Genomic DNA, 17,823 nt, shown 5'->3' on the forward strand with positions numbered 1-17,823 from the left:
GGGAAACCAAATACCCCCCATCAATTGGCTAACTCTTCCTCTTCATCCCTCGACCTGATCGGCGCCGGCGAGTTGTTTTATATAATGTACTTTTACAGTAACCACTAAACGTTGTCAACCTTACGAGAAATCCCTCTGATCCATTTTTTAAAAGAAGCGAGTGCAAGGATTCCTCGTTCCTGGAAATAGTGCGAGACCGCGAAGAGAGACGCGTGAGCGCCGACTGTTCCTGAAAATTTTCTATCATCGAACCCAATTATTCGATCAACACGTATGTAATAGAACAAGCGTGCCTATATTCACAATCTCAGCCTCTTCTGATTTCTCTGGCAAGTATAATATATATCATCAAACTGAGTACAGTATTTCATCGACCCCCGAGCTCAATGACAGCAACGCCTCGAGAGCCATGCAGAAAAAAAAAAAAAGGGATTAACAATGCTGATGGCGGTGCACGTCGGGGCTAGTACCGCGCTAACACGGTAACTTGGAGAGCACCAAGCAGAGAGGCAAGCTTTCAGGCTTTTCAGGCCTTAACACGCCGAATCATTATGCTTTATGTGCCTCAGTCCTCAGGAACGATAACACATACTCGCTGAGATCATGATCAGCCCACTCCTTCCGCTCAGGGCAGCCACTCCAGTTAATATCGACACTCACCCCGCGTGGTTTGCGCCCCGAGTCAGTGCCTTTTTGAGCCTCCAAGTCAAAATTGGAAGCTGAGCTCGAGAGCGTAAAAGCCTCTGAATCTCCATGCGGGACGTTGGACTTGTCTGAGTGCGTGGACTCGGATTCGGTTGTGCGACGTGCGTGGATGCATGTTTCTCCCTCCTTACGGACCTATTGATAGATGCTCATCATCGATCATGCGAGGCACGTTCGAGTTTTTAAATCTGTGAGGTGTTCAACTGTCGCTGTCCTTATCACCGTCGTCGTTCATTGTAGGTGGGATAAGAGTCATACGACATGAGTTCTGTACGGTACGGCAGTTATGACAGAGCGGATTATTCGGAGGAGAGCAGGGGCTATGCTGGGCTATCAGTCTCGGCCTGCCCTCTCGGCTCGGCTTCAAGAAAAAAAACCTGCCAGTGTATGCATGCGTGTCTACCATTTATCGATCTATCCAAGACACTACCGCCCGCCTGTTCTAGCCGCGAAGAATGGTTGTGGGTACTATAGGGTGCGAACAATGCCAGCTCATGATCCCAAAAAAATCAGTATACACTATACTGCCATCAGTATCGGAAGTTGGGGATGTGAGAGAGCAGTGCGGTGTGCATGCTGATGATGATCTAGAAAGGGTATCATCCACCTGTCAAGGATCAAACTACACCCACGGTCAACCATCGCCGCACCATAACGCTCCCCGCATTGCATCCATTTTTTCTCATACATTCCAACTGCGAAAAACAAAACAAAGAATCACTAGCGCATAATCGTCCGTCCGTTCATTCGCTAATCCCGTTGTGCAAGGCAGCTATACATAGATACTGGGCTGACGCTCACTGAAGACCGACGGTGGCGGAGAAGTGAGGCGTCTTGAGATGATAGTAATAAATAGGAGTTGGCGAAGATCTGCAACTCGACTCTGTGCGCCAATACGAGTAGTTTGGGATCTTCAAACACAGAACACCCATGGCGCCAGTTATCCGTGACACTTTTCCTCCATTTTAGTCGCCGACAGGATTGGCTGCTGCGAATGACATGTCAGGGAATTGGAAGAGTATATGGAAAAGATCATCTCGCCTGTCAAGAACCCACACGTCAACACTGAACACTGCCGCAATTCAAAAGATCTCCTCCATTCCCTCCTAAATGTGTAGAAAACCGCACACGCGGACTCGTTCAATCCGTTATCGTAGACAGACAGCTCATACTTGGTGGTACAGCCCTATGGACGAACCGACGTTGACGGATAAAAGACGCTCGTAAGTGAGATAAAACCGCTGTTCAGATCCAAACAACGCGTCGAAGGGGTGGCAGAAAAGATGGATAGACGACACACCTGGTCGAGGAAGATCTGCGCAAGTCGGTGCAGCTTAAGTTGGATCTCCAGCGCTTCAAAGCTCCTTGTTTGAAGCATCTCCTCAAGAACAAAGTGACGCTCGTGAGTCCAGATGGGGGGGGACACGTCGACGACACGCATGGAACCAGGGTGGGCACCGGACCATGTCCCATGGCAGGCTCCGAGGCGCCCAAAGCTGGACATCGACATGGTGCTTCTATTACTCACGCCTTCTACCATTGGTCTGGCCTGCGGGAGTTTCGTACCGTGCGGGGACAATTGATCTGTTTGAAAACAGTCTTTGTTTGCGTGGATGCAGTATACAGCGGAGAGAGATAATGTGCCTGGGATAGATAACATACAACCAGTTCTGCTGAGCACAAGGTTCAGTTTTTATCTCCAGATCGAAAGGCAGGCTGTGTAAAATGAGAAGGTGTCTATTAATTCAAGGAACTTGGAGGTCTTCTTTTGCGTGACTTGCAAAACTCGGCTTACCTATGTTCTCTCAAAAACTGCGGTGGTATGAGGGTGGATGGACGTGATAGTGACCAAAATTCGTGCTCGAGTCAGCGGCGTTTCCTGCTGGGAACAGCCAACTATCCTCCTGGCAGATCATTTAACACATGTCAGAGATAGCAATTACAAATAGGGGGAAAAGAACGAACCAATAAGTAGTCATTTGTGTATAGTGATAAGGGTAAGAAAAGTCAATGTGAAATTTCGTGAAACATACACAGTACACGATGACGGCTCACGGGATGGGAACTGTCAGTCCGCGAGTAATATTCCACCATCATATCGAATGTGTTCACTGTCATCAAAATACACGGCCTAGAACGAAGAACGATATACACTTTGATCCCTTGAGAGTTTAGCCTCCGAGGGAAAAGGTGGAAGTAGAGGCTGAGGTTGGTTAGTTCTCCCTACGACCACGGATCATACTGTGCTCACCGGCCTACCTGCAGGGCCAAACTTATACACCACGATAAATGATCGATCAACTTCATCAACGACCGGAGGGCTTCTGCTGCTGCTTTCCGATCGCTGATGGAGTCGTCCCACGATACGGATATAGAAGGGATCAAGTAATACAAATGACGGGTAGTTGCCATTTGAGAAACAACGACATACGATAGCACTTGTTTTCCTAAGGAATGTCTACAGGTAAGTGAAGCGGTTGATAATAAGCCCCGCTGGATAGTTGCGAAAGATGAGAATGAATACGTAAGAAAACAATGCACCGGGACAGTGACAGATCCGCCTTCCGCATCTGGTTCCTGATGGGCATGCAACTGCGTGACCTCACTGCGTTGAAGCATGGGCTCGGTAGAGGTAGACAGTTTGTTTCGGCTAAACTTGATGTTTTTATGGACGATAAAAATTTCGTTCTGCAATCACCTTCTGATCGCTGGCAGAGACGTCCCACGCTACGGGAAATGAATGAATGAAGATATGACCCAAAAACAGATGAATGGGATTGGGGATTTGGGCGAAAGCAATATAGCAACTTTTATCACTGAAGGAAGCAGGCTGAGCTCATGTTCCGAGGCGAGCGACTAGTAACGACACTGGGTGGCTGTGAAAGAGAGAAACGAATATTAGAGGGGGTATGTACCTACCTGATAGTGACATAACGGTCCTCCCCGTTTGGTTGTTGATGGGGCTTGAGAGTGTGCGACCTCTGCGTTGAAGAATGGGCTCATTGAATGCGCACACTTTGTTTCGGCTAAGCTCGGAATATGGTCTATCAACGATAGAGCATCGTTGCTTTCGGATGCGACTGACCAACTTGTCCCACGTCACGGACATAGAATGAAAAACGAAGATATAATACAAAGTCGAGAAGCAAGGAATGACTATTTTGGGGACAACGACATATGAGAATGTATTTCCTGAAGGATAAGAGTCAAGCACATGTGAACTTGAATGTTAAGGGCACATGGAAATGAATGCGTAAGAGGGCGGCGCACCTCCATTCCTGACTTGCATAGTAATATTTCATATTTGGTCGTTAACTCAGAGCGTGTGCGTTTTCGATATCTCTGTGTTGAACAACGAGTTCTGTGAAGATCTGTTTCACCAACAGCCTTGCGCCGTTTTGAACAGCTCGTAGGCCCGAAACCAATTGAATGCTGGGCAATACCAAATGATAATATGCCCATTGGAAGAGCAAACTGCGGCGCCGCGAGAAGTAATTGCTAGCGATGGTGGTATTGCAGCATCTAGAGAGTGCATGGTAAGTGGCATAACTTGGATATTGTAACATGGTGTTACTGCCAGCCACGACTTTACCCGCTCTAGTCGCCTGCAGTGTGACGCAAAATTCACAGAAAGTTGCTGATCGTGCTTACCGCGTATACTGATAACAAACGGCGTGCTACTGTCATGAATTGCAATATGCAAGTTGAAAATGACAGATATTTAGCGTAGCAGGGAAAATATGGGTGACTCGAGAGTCATTCTTAGCTGACAAAAGTATGAATGTATGGTTTTTTTCATAGAACGAGAGAATGGTACAGGTTGTATCCGCAGAGGATGTGAGACAACTTGGTGGTGGGCTCAGCAAGAGCCTACAGCCGTCGAATGTGCGTTCTGGTGCCAGCTCGAACTTGACAGAAGACGGCGTCTGGAGAGCGGCTGACTGTGACGTTACGGAATCTTCCTTTTTTGGACAATGCAGGGCTGTTTCCGAACGCCTCTCTCGCTTCAATGTTTTGCCTGGATGGACCGAGATACGCTTATACTTTCTGCTACGGCGGCAAAGACGTCCTTAAACTGGAAAGTGCCCATCGATTCCTCTAGAAGTGGCCGGAGTGGATGGGCTCATGGTGTCACATACTTGAAAGAACTGGCTCTGGATGCGAATCTTTTCCTGGTTGAAACGACAAATCTTACGGCCTCAGACCTTGGGTTCATCATGATCAAGCCGAGGACAATTCATATTCCACCGTGGCAAGCTACCTTGCCATTCTCGAGTATACCTTACCGGCGATTTCTGACCCTTATTAGGATCGACCTTACAAATGCTTCATCAGAAAGTCGTGCCGTTCTGGTGGCCGTTAACTGGGCATTGGTTCTTCATTCGGTGATTATGCGAGACTTAAAACCATCATTGATTTGACAGTACAGTCATGGAATATACACTTGTGCCATTCTCTTATGCACTCATGCAAACCAAACATGGGAGCTCGTCTCAGTGCTGTATGTCTACCAATTGTCTGCCAGTCCAAGTAACCTTTGTTTATTGAACAGGACCTCTCACTATCAGTTGAACTTCCGTCTAGTATATCAGACTTACCATCTTACTCTTATTTTTCCTCGTTTATTGTCGTAATCACATTATAGCATTGCTGATTGACAGTCGACGTCCGACAACGGGAGGACACGTTTTGCTTGGTGTACCGTATCAGCGCTCATACCCACGGAGGAATAGGTATCAGTAGTTTTCAGTTCACACAAGCTTGATCGATTACCATGATCTGGTGACACATAGGGCCCCATCACCATTTATTTGCGGTCCATGTCGAGTCAGAGTGCAGGTGTGTGTGTGTGCGAAGGTCATATATCTTGGTTTCCTTTTCAGAGGTCTTCGTTTGTCTGATATGGTTCTTTCCTAGCCGAATACATGAGTCACTTGTCTGCTATCATTCTCGAATTTTCGATAACTTGAAAATGGACATCCATTTTCGGGTGTCCTTGTACTTTAGTGTCCGCGGCACTGGTACGTTCACAAGGACGGCAGGATACTTGCTCTTCAAGAGGATGTTCTACGTGGCATTTCTTCAAAAAGCTGATTTGGTCCCTTTTGGGCTGACAGCATTGGGGAAGACTCAAATTCGAAAAGACATTCTATAGTTCAGCCGAGAAAGATGCGGGTATGGAATGTTCATATTCAAGGTGGAGATGTTGAATGGCGCTCGGGTGTTTATCTTATGCCGCATCTGGCTTCTCCATATTAGTGAAAGGTGAGTCAGGACGATCTCGTATGCATGGTTGCGTGTTCATGAGGGGAACTACGAACTGAACTAGCAAGGGAAAATATATCCAATTGTCATGCTCATGGATGTGATGAGCAAAAACACCAAAATCTTGCACTTTCAACCGCAAGCCCATGGTGCTTGCATCCCTCATCGTTGGTAGTGTACCCTATCGCAATGGTACATGCAATCTCCCTGCGCATGATTCGATTATTCTATGGCAACGGCCCTGAAGGACGGTGAGTAGTATTGTTTGCCTATCGACTAAAAGCTGGCTGCTGATCCTAGTTCAAGTTACTCTCACAGGCGTGCTACCCAACACTTTTGGACTCAATCAAGATGATGTCCTCGACGAGTTCTACGAGAAAGCTGGCAGCTCGATATCGCTAATTTCTTCACTTATGCTGGGAGTGCTGGATTGTTTGATAGCATTCGCAGGGAGCTTTTGTATGATGGTGAATATCCTCAACTGGAAATTTATCAGCTCAAAGTGTATGGTAAGGAAAACTATTCACTAAGTTCGAGATATTCTACAGCGTAATGACGTTCTACAGGAGAATACTGTTTCTTCGAACCACGAAGGCAATTCCAATTCCCCAGCGAGGATAACCTAACCGCCTTTCTTACTGCGTATGAAGGAGGGTCATCTGTAGTGGTCAATCGTGGTCATTTGGTTGTGCCAAAGTCATTCCAGAAACTGTTCAACCTTCCATTGGATATGTCGTGTTCAATGGTGGTATTGAATTCGGGGTCTTGCCAAGTACCTCTGGCTTTCGAGTAACCTTGACATATTTTGGCAAGGTTAAGCCCACCGCATCGGTTGCTCTTCTTCCCACACCATTTGAGGACGCCATCAAGTCAGCTATCAAAGGTCGACCAAGTAATCCCAATGTTTTAGCTTGCTGTGGCTAAGTTGGATTCGATATCGTATTTGTTCTCGATGGACATCCAATGTTTCAGATGTAGTCGCCAGGTGACTCGAATTTTGGGAGCGTCTGACTTTTGAGGAGTGTGCCCGAGCAGCAAGGTATGTTGGGAAGCCCCCAATCAGCAGCACGCGAAGTATTGCTACTCTGCGCATCTCAAGGAAGACCGTCTTAGAGGTGACGGATGTGGAATAGGCATCAATCGCAAAAGTACCATACGTCGCTTACGGTAACGAGTGTTCTTTGGAATTTTTATACATAACTGTTTGTCTTTTTGTCGAAGTAGGTCGGGTAAACAGTCTAACTTGTCTGGATCCGGAATCCCTTGGAGTGTTTGGAGTGAGGACTTAGAAGAGTCCGGTTCAGAATCTACAGGATCCACTAGTTCTTGGTGCCATTTTACTTGAACCTGTACTTTAATAGGCCTGCTGAACATATACCAAGTGGTCTTTGAATGACCTTTTCAGAAGCGTTTCGGAAGAGAGCTTTAGAAGGTAAGGTTGATTTTTTACGCACGTGACTTGTGCGACGCGGTAAAATCAACGGGATGTGTTCGCGCATTGACCAACTCCTTCAAGTTTCAGCACACGCCCTATCCAAACACTAATTTTTCGTCGACAATGACGGTGAGAATAGCAATAATGTGCTCTTACACTGAACGTCGCTAAGAATGTTTACTACTGTGATAGGGCATGTTGACAGTCCCAGTTGTGTCAACAACGTTTAAGAGACCTTACTTACCTGAGGTCACCAACAGGAACCCGCCACAAGAGGTCCATACCCCTCACCAAAAACAAATGCGAAAACCTGCAAAGCGCAGCAAAGCAACGGCGTCGTTACCGCCATCGCCTTCACCCAGTGCCGAGCAACCAACGTTGGTGCACCCCGTACCAGTGAATGTACACGGTCTTCGTAGTCAATATTAAACCAGAGCTAATCCTACTTTTCAGCCTCAGATGATGGAACCGCAGGCCCCACCTGCCGTTTATTCTGGGAATATGGACCTTTATGGCATGTACTTGCCATTCCTTTGCAAGGTCTACTTCCCTCCGGGAACCTCTTGCCCAAATTACGCATCGCTATATGAAACAATTCTTAACCACCAGGCGAAGCATGATTATACGGCTAGATGTTATTTGGGACCGTGTAGCGATATGAATACAATCGTACCTAGCTATGGAAGGTTCGAAAGTTCGACTGTCCTTGATCCCATGATGGAGCGGCCTTTCGACATGAACGTAACATCTTTCGTATACAAAAAGGTACTGACATTCAGGCCCTCTGAACGCTCCTCATTGGTGGCCCCAGACCACAGCCCTACTGCAGCGGGCATCATAGCACAAATGAGCCTTCCAATCCAATGCGGGATCAAAGCATCCAGAGGCGTATTCAAGATGAAGCGTGCTTGGGTAAAGCAAGGTACAGGAGGTGAATGGAGAGAACTGTTCGAAGGATATTTCTCATTCAGCGTGTCATACGATAATATGTACAAGAAAGCAGGACACGGGAATGGAGCCAAGTACAAATTTGCATTTTGGGGTGTCCGGGCGATGAGAGATAATACTGGGAAGGAGATCGGACTGGGTCCAAGGAAGTCGATATATTGTCAATGAGGGCAACTGGATGAGAAATCCAGGTATGGGTATGGTGTCCATGAGTTGTATGTCTCGTTTTGTATGAGGCTCTGTTTCTCCACTACAGGGTTCGATTTGTAGGACACGAAAGAAAACATATTATGAATGATTGATGTTACACCGTGACAACGTAGTATAAGCTTGAAGGTTGTTTAAATCTGAAGCTCTAGCCAAACAAACGGTTTTCTGCACGATATCCGGCGCGATGTCTTCACAGGTCTTTCTTCCCATCCTCTCCTAAGGAGGCATACGCTCTAGAACCGTTAGTGAACATCGCTGAATTACTCAGGCGGTGCTTTTATCTTCGCCTAATCCGATTTGTGGTCAGATGAGGCCTCAAGGACCAGAGGCAGCCCACGCCCAGTCCTATTCTACATCAATAGTAGGCAAGACCCTTCAATCACTGCATATACATTTTCACATTGGCTTATTGTCTCCATATGTTCGCTTTCTATCTTTGGGCATCGGCGATAAACCATATGAACGTCGGACGCACGCATCAGACTCATCACAGGTGTCGTAGTTCTTCACATGCGTAATAGTGACGGTGAGCAGGCATCTAAACACGCACTTTCATTAACATTTTAGTTCAAGGAAGGGTGGTTACAATTAATCCATGCAGTTAAAGCACCTGTAATAGCTCAAAATGTCGACATCTCTTCTTGTTCATCCGTGAATGTTCCGTCCACGCACGAAACACGTGAATCACACCACAGAACCAGTAGCCAAAGATAACGTCAGCACACGCCCTGTCGGCGTACACGAGGCTTAGGATTACTACAATACATTACAAAGTATATCAGCTTCAACTTCTAGCGCGTCTCCCTCCTTTAGCTGCTCATAATTGCCCCAGCGCTGCTGCACCTGTGTGCAGGAAAAGCGCATTGCTACTTGGTAAGTTCTCACCTTCAATCAATGTCAGTAATCAACCTTAAACGCATGTATTCTCTCAATTGAAGATGATCAATGGCACTCCCTGAACACCTTGATGATGAAGAAAGGCAAGTTCTTTCCTTGTAGATAAACCACTGCTCTTGGAACTGATCAGCTCATTTACACAGGTTCAACATAGCCCATCGGCACCCCACGGACGTTGATTCCTCGCCATCTTCCCCTTCATCACCCTCGGACACTCTCAACTACTTATTCGCCAATCGCCAGACAAGATCCACAAAACATCGTTTGCGCTCCAATGCGGACGAGTCTACTAGCCGCCTCCTTACACGCCTCCTTGCTCGCGACGATGATATACGCGCGGCCAACGCACTTATCACCGCCACCAACGAGCGCCTTACGAACGAAACTGCTCGTGCAGATACAGCAGAACACCGCGCTCTCGAGTACTTCACTCGTCTTCGATCTGCCAACGAGGCTCGCGAGCGTGCAGAGCAGGACGTAAACCGCCTCAAGGAAGAGTTGAGACTGTATAGTGTTCAGCTCGAGAATGCGCAAAAAGAAATATTTCGTGCCCAAGATATCATCGCCCAGGTAGCTGCACAAAAGAGCGAAGCAGAGGCAGATGCTGCACGTGCTCGAACTACTGCAAGAAAACTGCAAGAGGAGAAGCTTGTTATGCAGGCGCGCGACGAAGGAAGGAAGGAGGGGTATAAAGAGGGATGGTCAAGAGGTCGCCGACTAGGATACGTTGAAGGTAGAGAAATCGAATTTGTGGACAGTGAGCGTCATCGATCTCGACAACGATACGTTGTTCAAGAAGAAGATGACGGCGACGACGAGGAGCCATTCGACGAGGTCAGGGTCAGGCCAGCTGAACGCCCTCAGTCTGCAGCTGCGAACCGACGTCAATCAAGCCAGGTCCCACTGTATGCATATGTACTACTCCACTCTCGATTGTAGTGATGCTAATGCCACGTTTAGGGTCAATCGCCCAGGGTCTGCTCCTCCGGTGCGTAATTATGATACAGCGCCACATGCAGCCAATATACCAGTTCGAACCGTTGTGACGCCCAGGCCACTCCCATCCCCTTCCCATGAGCCGCTACCTCTGCCCATACCTGCTCATTCTCGAAGCCCAGAAACGATTCATCCCATCCCTATCCGACTAAGCCCGTCTCCTACCTTCCGCCCGACTTCAGTTCCTCCAGATGGATGGATCCCTCGCGCTGACTCTCGCACGAGTCGTATCGCTATGCCTTCTCCCCATGAGTTGATACAGCCTGTAGAAAGTGCACTGTTCGGATCTTCGGAAACGAGTGACAATGATCACCCACCTGTGCGTACGCATGATTATGCATACCCATCGCAACGTTCGCGTGCCATATCTGCATCATCACGTTCATCAACGAGGATATCGCAATATGACCTCGTCAGTGCTCCGACAGGGAGAGACGATGATACACTGACATCACGTAGCAGCAGCGTCAATTCCGTCAACTTCGTACCCGTACGTACATGGACTGGGAGCCATCCACAACTCACACCCGTGATGGAGGAACAACGACAGAGGAGCGAAACGGAGAGTATAGCGGAGCACTGGCGCGCGGAGAACTCTGAGTCTTCTACCTCAAGGCTCACGGTGCGTTGATGTCTCCAATGAATAACAAAAAAATATCACTGTATTGCTTACCCATCATTGCTTAGCGTCCACCTTCTCGACCACCACTACGAAGGCCGAGGGAAGTCATAATGCCTGCATCACTAGCTAATGATGCAAGCAGGCAAACCCGTACTGAAACCCCTCCAGCAGCCGCTCCTAATAGAGCTCGTTCACCTTTAGATTATCTGTTTAGACATCGTTTTCGACAGCGCACATCTAGCTCAAGCATTCCCCAAATCGTTGTCGAGTCTCCGGTAAGCTTAAAAATACTGTTCTGATCTGTGATCCACGCGTTTATTTCGTCTGCGTATAGTCTGAATCTCAGTCTAATGGTTCAGAAACTGCAGTCACACATCCTGAACTCCTCAGTCCTGATGCTGCCAGCAGATCAGTCCAACTTCCAAGCGAAGACCTTTCGCATTCTAACCAGTCTCATCAAACTAGTCATACATCCCATCAAGCTCAGCCCGCAGATTCTGGGTCGAGTTCCTCACCTACTCCTTCCTATTGGCCAGCGGGATTTATCCCTCTTTCTGGTCCTCCACCTTCACCTCCAACTCAGAGCGAACAGAGGCGTCCTGCCAGTAGGGCGGCTTCGAGAGGGGCTTACGACATTGCCCCCGTTCCGTCTGGCGTGTTATATCCTGAACCGCCTTCACGCCCACAAACGTCATCTGAAAATCGACCTTATCCGAGTCATCGCGACGCTGGACTGACCCGTTTGGGGTACGACGATAGGTCTTTGTCGCCTGCTCCTCTACAGCGCCCAATCTCTATCTTTAATGACCCCTTGAAGTAGTTGCCTCGAGAGGCGAACTTCTGAAGGTTGTACTATATTGTGTTTTATTAGCTGTTTTTGCTTTTTCCATCGTATTTTCCACCCCTCCTGCTCATTGCACACACTTAGTATTATTCCACTATTTGCATGAAGGTGGTGTTCAAAAGATGATCGGTACATTACTTGAAGCTGGCTAACTCGGAATGATTGTTGTTCTATTTTTTTATTATTACTTTTCCAGCAATTCCCATTTACCCCATGTACTTTGAGATACACATTTGTTTTTGCTAGCACTCACGCACGTTATACATCATCGTAGTCCCACGATGCTTCTTGCCTTGAGAAATATTACCCTTACCTTAGTTTGCTATACTTATCATTGATTGTATTCTACCCAATGATACATTCAAGGGAAAGATAGAGAGCAAGTTGAGGAATGGAGAAATTGCCTTGCTTTTGGGCAGTCTTACATTTACGTGTGCCATAACGATCCTAGTAAGGAGGTCAACGATCAGCACTCAGGCATCTCAGAGTGATTGCCACTTATTGTTACTGTCGCCAAACTCTTCTGGCGTGAAGAAAGGAATCGGAGGAATCTGTCAGAGTGTTCATTAGCTGCATTTCTCGGGAGTCTCAGATTTATTTCGGCTAATGCACGCCGGGCGTTCATGTAAATGGTGCCAGTGGTGGTATTGGTCAAGAAATTGTCTGGTGGTGGACCAGCAACTGTTCAGAGTATCGCCCGTTAGCTCCTTCTGACATCCTTGTTAAGCTGAGGAGACGTACATAGTCGTACTTCCTTGACTATTATCCTTGTGAACAATAGGAAAACCAAATCACGTTTTTAGCGACGTACCAGCGTATATGCGGGAGTCGATTTTGTTCGAGCTTTGACGACTGATCCGAATGCCCCTTTCCCCTACATTAAAGTCGAAATTGATGATGATAAAATGACTAGATGTCAGCTCCTCCCAGTCTTCCTTCCACCGACTTGCCTGCCTTGTCCCTGCAGGTGTTCTGAAATAGTCCTTCTCTGGGGAGCTACTATGGGTATGGCTACTGTACATGGGCGCTTTGAGCCCTGTAGATATGTTGTGAACAGCCGAATACTCTAATCTGTAGAATATGAATACATACCAGACACAGTAATTGATGGTGTTCTACTGGTCGCGGTGGAATGGAACGACATAGCAGCAAGATCTGCTAGAAGACTCGGGCAAGAAACATGGGTTTTCTTGCCAGGTACAAGCATGCTCATTGCATAGTATTGTAGGCCAGGTGATATAGGTACTAGTTCCACTCAAGCGGTGCACAAAAGAATATGGAAGGGATAGAACTTACATCTCTGCAAGGCTGCTTGAGGATCACTGTATTGTCGTTCCGCTTTTTGCCTTCGTTCCTATGAAATATAATAGATGAGCGCAATGATGGAAAAAAAGGAAGACAATATACCCGTTCTTCGTCTGTTGTATGTTTTGTCATTTCGTTCGCAAGTGAACCATGAGACTCGATGGGCGTGTTAATATATTCAGCTATCCATTGTTAAGCAAACGTCACGATCTACCAAGGAAGGTGGAGATGGCCATATTATGAGACTATCTAGGAAATCAACAAACGTTGAAAGACTAACCTGGAAAACCATCTCAGAACCACGAAGTTGTTGGGCTTCCGCATGCATGGCTTTTGCAAGTGAACTCTCGTACTCATTATTCAGATCTTTGATTGGCTTTTGGATAGTGAATGTAGGGCATGCCAATGCTAAGGTGGGATAAATGTTTGGAAACCTAGAAACAGAATAGATCACATCAGGATAAAACAAATACGAGCTGGAAGTAATACTGACTTCGTGTGTAAATGGAAATAAATATTTAACCCGTGGGCTGGATCTGGATGTGGAACTTTAATGATGAATTCGGGTAGCCTGGCAGCGGTCTATATATAAAATAATGGTATTGATTTCGTCTGAATGAGTCCGCTGATGAGCCAAGGAGACGTACTTACCAGGCTTTGGGTGGAGGTGACTCCAAAAAAATCGCAATCATATATGGACTTCAGGGCAATAATTTCAAGTTGTTGTAGTTCTTCAGTGGTCTCCATGATGTAACGATGATGTCTGAAGCTGACAGGAACACTAGCAAGATAGAGTAAAACCAAGCCTGACGACTTGAGGGCGTACTTAAGATGAACGAGGCCTCAGCAGCTCAAGCGGTCATAATCAAAAAGCTCGATGGTGTGTTAGATGATGAGGATACGAGCGTGACAGATATATGATACAAGATATACAGTTGATTCATTTCGAGTTAGGTGGTTGTTTGTGCTAAAGCTTGCGGATCTCCAAACAACGCAAACACGACAGGTTGAACTTCAACTTCAACTGTCACGTCTCCATCTGAATATAGCCAACCATCACTTCCGACACAAATATACCACGATGCCTGTTCGCTATGTCGTTTACATGCCAGATAACCCCAGCGCTCAGTGTTATCCGTTCTATGTGCCAGAGGGGGCGGAAGTAGCAGACTTGAAAGCGGCGATTCGTGGCTCTCCAGATTACAGGCGAACCTTGGAAAACGAGAACATTATTCTTCTCAAGGTCAGGTCTTCATCTGCTATGAGCACTTATTGCGCTGCCGTACTTACGCTCTTGTGCAGTGTGGCGAGTTGTCCATGGAACCAGAAAACACACTTCTCAATCGTGCTACCGAGTGGCTTCGCGAGCATTCCAGCGGTTCAAAGATGACACCCGCACATCGCCTTAAGCGATATTTCCCCAGAGGTCCCGCGCCTGAGGATCATGAGAAGATAGACATTGTCGTCGTGACCGATTCCAGTATGTGCTAAGTTATTCAGCCATTTTGCTTGACTTATTCAAAGTATCTTGAGTTTTGGAAGCTGGTGACAAGTTGCCGGGCCTTGACATTGCCCCTTCTAATTTAATTCAAAGTGAGTTCTCTAGCATTTGCTGCTGGCAAATCCTAATATCTACTTCAAGTGTCCGTCCGGAGGGCAGCCGATGTCAGGGACATTAGATCGCCATCGGAGATCAGCAAAGATATCAAGCTACTTAAGGACAACTCTGGGTCTGTGCGTGGTGATCTATACATTCACAGGCCAGCTCGTAACTATGGTCCACATACTTCGCTGTTCCACCACGCCTTTGCCAGGCTCAAACATCGTCTAGACCGTCTCGACGATCCCACGATTTGGCAGCCTGACTTGGAGCCAAGTTCTGAGCTGCTGGGGCTTTGCCATAGCTTCATTTCGGGCTCCGCTGAATTATACGACAATGAACCGCAAAGAAGGGTCCTTTTAAAGCCTTTCTTCGAGAGTGTTTTACTAGATCATGGCAGTTACGAAACCAAATTGGACGATCGTGGGGGTATAGCAGATGCAACTTGGGGTGATCCGCTTATAGTCATCCGCGAAGACAAGAACGAGCCAGGCGTGGGAGGGGACAGTTCTTTACAAGGCTGGGTATATTTTAGGAAAGCTGTCGCTCAGGAATCGGTACGTTCTGACAAATATTAGTGAAGCACCATTTAAATTATCATGAGTCTTTTAGTACAAGCCATATGTTCAGAGGTCTAATTGCCCCGTTGTCATTATCGGCGTCACGGGCTCCCGTGTTGAAATATCGACTGCTATGTTTATCGGCGGAGTCTACATGGATAAGCTAATTTCTCAAGATCTGTACATCGACGCATTCCAAGCAAAGATGGTCCTACATGTAGGCCGCATGTGTCAGGCCCTACGCCTCTGCTACAATGACTTGAAGGAATATTATAGAGCGCTTGACCTAAAAGCGGCACCAACTACTGGACACCTGTATCCCAGCCCGCTTCCCGCTAGAGATTATGATACTATTCCAGCCCTTAAGTACATGTGCAAACTATCACATGGCGGACAATGCATCCAAGTCATGCAGGAGGAGCGCAGAGAGGAAGCAGACGCCGAAAGACCCTACGCTATATACCGAGCAAAGATGATTGATTCGGATGGCGAGGCGGATGTCGTAGTTAAGTTTACCGCGAGGTATAACAAAGCGGCGCATAAACTTCTGGAAACAGAACAACTAGCTCCCAGATTGCGGTACTTTGCTCGACTTATCAGCGACCATTGTATGGTCGTGACGGACTACGTTGAGAGTCTTCCGTTATCTGATTGTCCGAAACAGAAGAACTACCTCGATATCCTTGACCGCGTTGAGAGGGCGGTGCAGTTGCTCCACAGGGGAGATTTGGTGTTTGGAGACCTCCGTCCTCAGAATATCGTACTCCATCCAAACGAAGGAGCCATGCTGATCGATTTTGACTTCGCTGGAACGCATGGTGTTGACAGGTATCCTGCATCTTTTGATACTAGCAGACATCACAGAGACGTACGCCGTCACGGCATTATGGATAAGGAGCATGATATCTTCATGATCAGCGAGCTGAGGAAGATCCTGGAAAGGGCGAATAAATCAGTATAATTCTATCCTTGTCGTTCCCTGTATATGAATGGTGTAATATTCTCGGAGATATCTGCCAATTTTGTACACCCGAATGTTAAACTACATACTGTAACACCTCAACATTCACTATGAAACCCAGTAAAGGGCGTTATCACGTTTTCACTCTCTTTCGTCCTATTTGTACCATGATTTTCTAAATATGTGAGGGTAAGATATGTGTCAGTCTTTACTTCTGGTCAAAAAAAAAGATATATATTAGAGGTTTTCACCATAATAGTATCTAACTAGTACCAAAAGTCCAATTGAGATCATGGTCTCAAATGGACCTAGCTATTAGATCCTTGGATTACCACTCGTACTCAAAGGTTCAGACGGTTCAGACAGGGAAAGTTCAGACAGCAGGTTAAGAGGCCACCGAGCGGCCGAAGGTCGCAAGGTGGTGGTGGCTGTCGAGAAGAAGAGGAGGCGATGATGACCAGATTACCCCCCACTAAGGAGAGAGGGCTAGGTAATTTTGCAAGATGCTCTTCAGTGGTCAGAGTCTTCTCTTTATATAGCAAACTGGCAGGCAGCGCCGTGCGGCAGTGCGTGAAGCATTCGAGTCGTTCTCGAGGTAGTTCCATGTGTTACAAGGGCCGGACCGGCCTATCCATCCACCGGGCCCCTGCTCCGTAGGAGAGGACGTCAGTTTCCGGATTGTCGGACCCGCATCCGGGCCGGGTACCACATGTTACCATTGCTTATCAGCCAATGATTGCGCCCCTTATTGTTCAAATGCCGAGGCGATCTGATGACAGCGTGGGAGTCGGCCCACGTTATTCTTAGGAACGAAGATGATTCCAAAGAAGATCCTATTGTAACAACGACAGCGTGAGAGTGACCAATCAGAGACGGATGATAAGGTCCCGTGAGCACAGTTATCCCCCCTGAATCGATAAGATAACGATTAGGGTTTGTGGTTAATCCCACGTTAATGTCCGGGTAGGACAATAATAACGTTCGGTCATGTGTCCCCCTGCGTAAGCAGGATGATGTTATTCACCGTAAAGGTTAAGGTTAAGGTTAAAGGTTAAGGTTAAGGTTAAAGGTTAAGGTTAAGGTTAAGGTTAAGGTTAAGGTTAAGGTTAAAGTTTAGGTTAAGGTTAAGTTAAGGTTAAGGTTAAGGTTAAGGTTAAGGTTAGGTTAAGGTTAAAGTTAGGTTAAGGTTAAGGTTAAGTTAAGGTTAAGGTTAAAGGTTAAGGTTAAGGTTAAGTTAGGTTAGGTTAAGGTTAAGTTAAGGTTAAAGGTTAAGGTTAAGGTTAAAGGTTAGGTTAAGGTTAAGGTTAAGGTTAAGGTTAAGTTTAGGTTAAGGTTAAGGTTAAGGTTAAGGTTAAGGTTAAGGTTAAAGGTTAAGGTTAAAGGTTAAGGTTAAGGTTAAGGTTAAGGTTAAGGTTAAGGTTAAGGTTAAGGTTAAGTTAAGGTTAAGGTTAAGGTTAAGGTTAGGTTAAGGTAAG

The 17,823-nt window shown here is 46.7% G+C and overlaps 9 protein-coding genes across 9 annotated transcripts; 6 read left to right on the plus strand and 3 right to left on the minus strand.

The window, feature by feature from the left end:
• Nucleotides 1-922: 922 nt before the first annotated feature.
• Nucleotides 923-2,157, plus strand: SERLADRAFT_475193 (uncharacterized protein; the record flags this gene model as incomplete). The annotated part of the gene is made up of 2 exons (XM_007321762.1): nt 923-1,696; nt 1,750-2,157. One exon carries the CDS (start codon nt 992-994, stop codon nt 1,283-1,285), a length of 294 nt encoding a protein of 97 aa, XP_007321824.1.
• A 968-nt stretch (nt 2,158-3,125) lies between these two features.
• SERLADRAFT_475200 (uncharacterized protein) lies at nt 3,126-4,587 on the minus strand (the record flags this gene model as incomplete). Its single annotated transcript, XM_007321763.1, has 4 exons — nt 3,126-3,432; nt 3,625-3,897; nt 3,976-4,227; nt 4,357-4,587. 3 exons carry the CDS (start codon nt 3,992-3,994, stop codon nt 3,371-3,373), a joined length of 354 nt encoding a protein of 117 aa, XP_007321825.1.
• A 140-nt stretch (nt 4,588-4,727) lies between these two features.
• Nucleotides 4,728-5,126, plus strand: SERLADRAFT_441261 (uncharacterized protein; the record flags this gene model as incomplete). Its single annotated transcript, XM_007321764.1, has 1 exon — nt 4,728-5,126. One exon carries the CDS (start codon nt 4,728-4,730, stop codon nt 5,124-5,126), a length of 399 nt encoding a protein of 132 aa, XP_007321826.1.
• A 542-nt stretch (nt 5,127-5,668) lies between these two features.
• On the plus strand, nt 5,669-6,652 carry SERLADRAFT_475201 (uncharacterized protein; the record flags this gene model as incomplete). The annotated part of the gene is made up of 4 exons (XM_007321765.1): nt 5,669-5,970; nt 6,039-6,221; nt 6,277-6,482; nt 6,542-6,652. Coding segments are annotated over 3 exons (339 nt in total), but the record flags the coding sequence as incomplete, so codon positions are not given.
• Nucleotides 6,653-6,746: 94 nt separating this feature from the next.
• Nucleotides 6,747-7,190, minus strand: SERLADRAFT_397739 (uncharacterized protein; the record flags this gene model as incomplete). Its single annotated transcript, XM_007321766.1, has 1 exon — nt 6,747-7,190. A coding segment is annotated over one exon (187 nt), but the record flags the coding sequence as incomplete, so codon positions are not given.
• A 973-nt stretch (nt 7,191-8,163) lies between these two features.
• Nucleotides 8,164-8,607, plus strand: SERLADRAFT_475204 (uncharacterized protein; the record flags this gene model as incomplete). Its single annotated transcript, XM_007321767.1, has 1 exon — nt 8,164-8,607. One exon carries the CDS (start codon nt 8,252-8,254, stop codon nt 8,519-8,521), a length of 270 nt encoding a protein of 89 aa, XP_007321829.1.
• A 901-nt stretch (nt 8,608-9,508) lies between these two features.
• Nucleotides 9,509-11,898, plus strand: SERLADRAFT_441263 (uncharacterized protein; the record flags this gene model as incomplete). Its single annotated transcript, XM_007321768.1, has 5 exons — nt 9,509-9,558; nt 9,604-10,365; nt 10,421-11,078; nt 11,144-11,353; nt 11,413-11,898. The coding sequence occupies 5 exons, from the start codon at nt 9,509-9,511 to the stop codon at nt 11,896-11,898; spliced, it is 2,166 nt and encodes a 721-aa protein (XP_007321830.1).
• Nucleotides 11,899-12,245: 347 nt separating this feature from the next.
• Nucleotides 12,246-14,094, minus strand: SERLADRAFT_417362 (uncharacterized protein; the record flags this gene model as incomplete). Its single annotated transcript, XM_007321769.1, has 8 exons — nt 12,246-12,603; nt 12,664-12,681; nt 12,734-12,958; nt 13,015-13,167; nt 13,219-13,276; nt 13,508-13,661; nt 13,721-13,809; nt 13,879-14,094. 8 exons carry the CDS (start codon nt 13,972-13,974, stop codon nt 12,389-12,391), a joined length of 1,008 nt encoding a protein of 335 aa, XP_007321831.1.
• A 132-nt stretch (nt 14,095-14,226) lies between these two features.
• On the plus strand, nt 14,227-16,415 carry SERLADRAFT_475213 (uncharacterized protein; the record flags this gene model as incomplete). The annotated part of the gene is made up of 5 exons (XM_007321770.1): nt 14,227-14,470; nt 14,530-14,707; nt 14,761-14,820; nt 14,870-15,384; nt 15,440-16,415. 5 exons carry the CDS (start codon nt 14,309-14,311, stop codon nt 16,346-16,348), a joined length of 1,824 nt encoding a protein of 607 aa, XP_007321832.1.
• Between the last annotated feature and the right edge of the window lie 1,408 nt (nt 16,416-17,823).

Source organism: Serpula lacrymans (genome assembly GCF_000218685.1).
Source record: "Serpula lacrymans var. lacrymans S7.9 unplaced genomic scaffold SERLAscaffold_11, whole genome shotgun sequence".
Lineage (NCBI taxonomy): Eukaryota > Fungi > Basidiomycota > Agaricomycetes > Boletales > Serpulaceae > Serpula > Serpula lacrymans.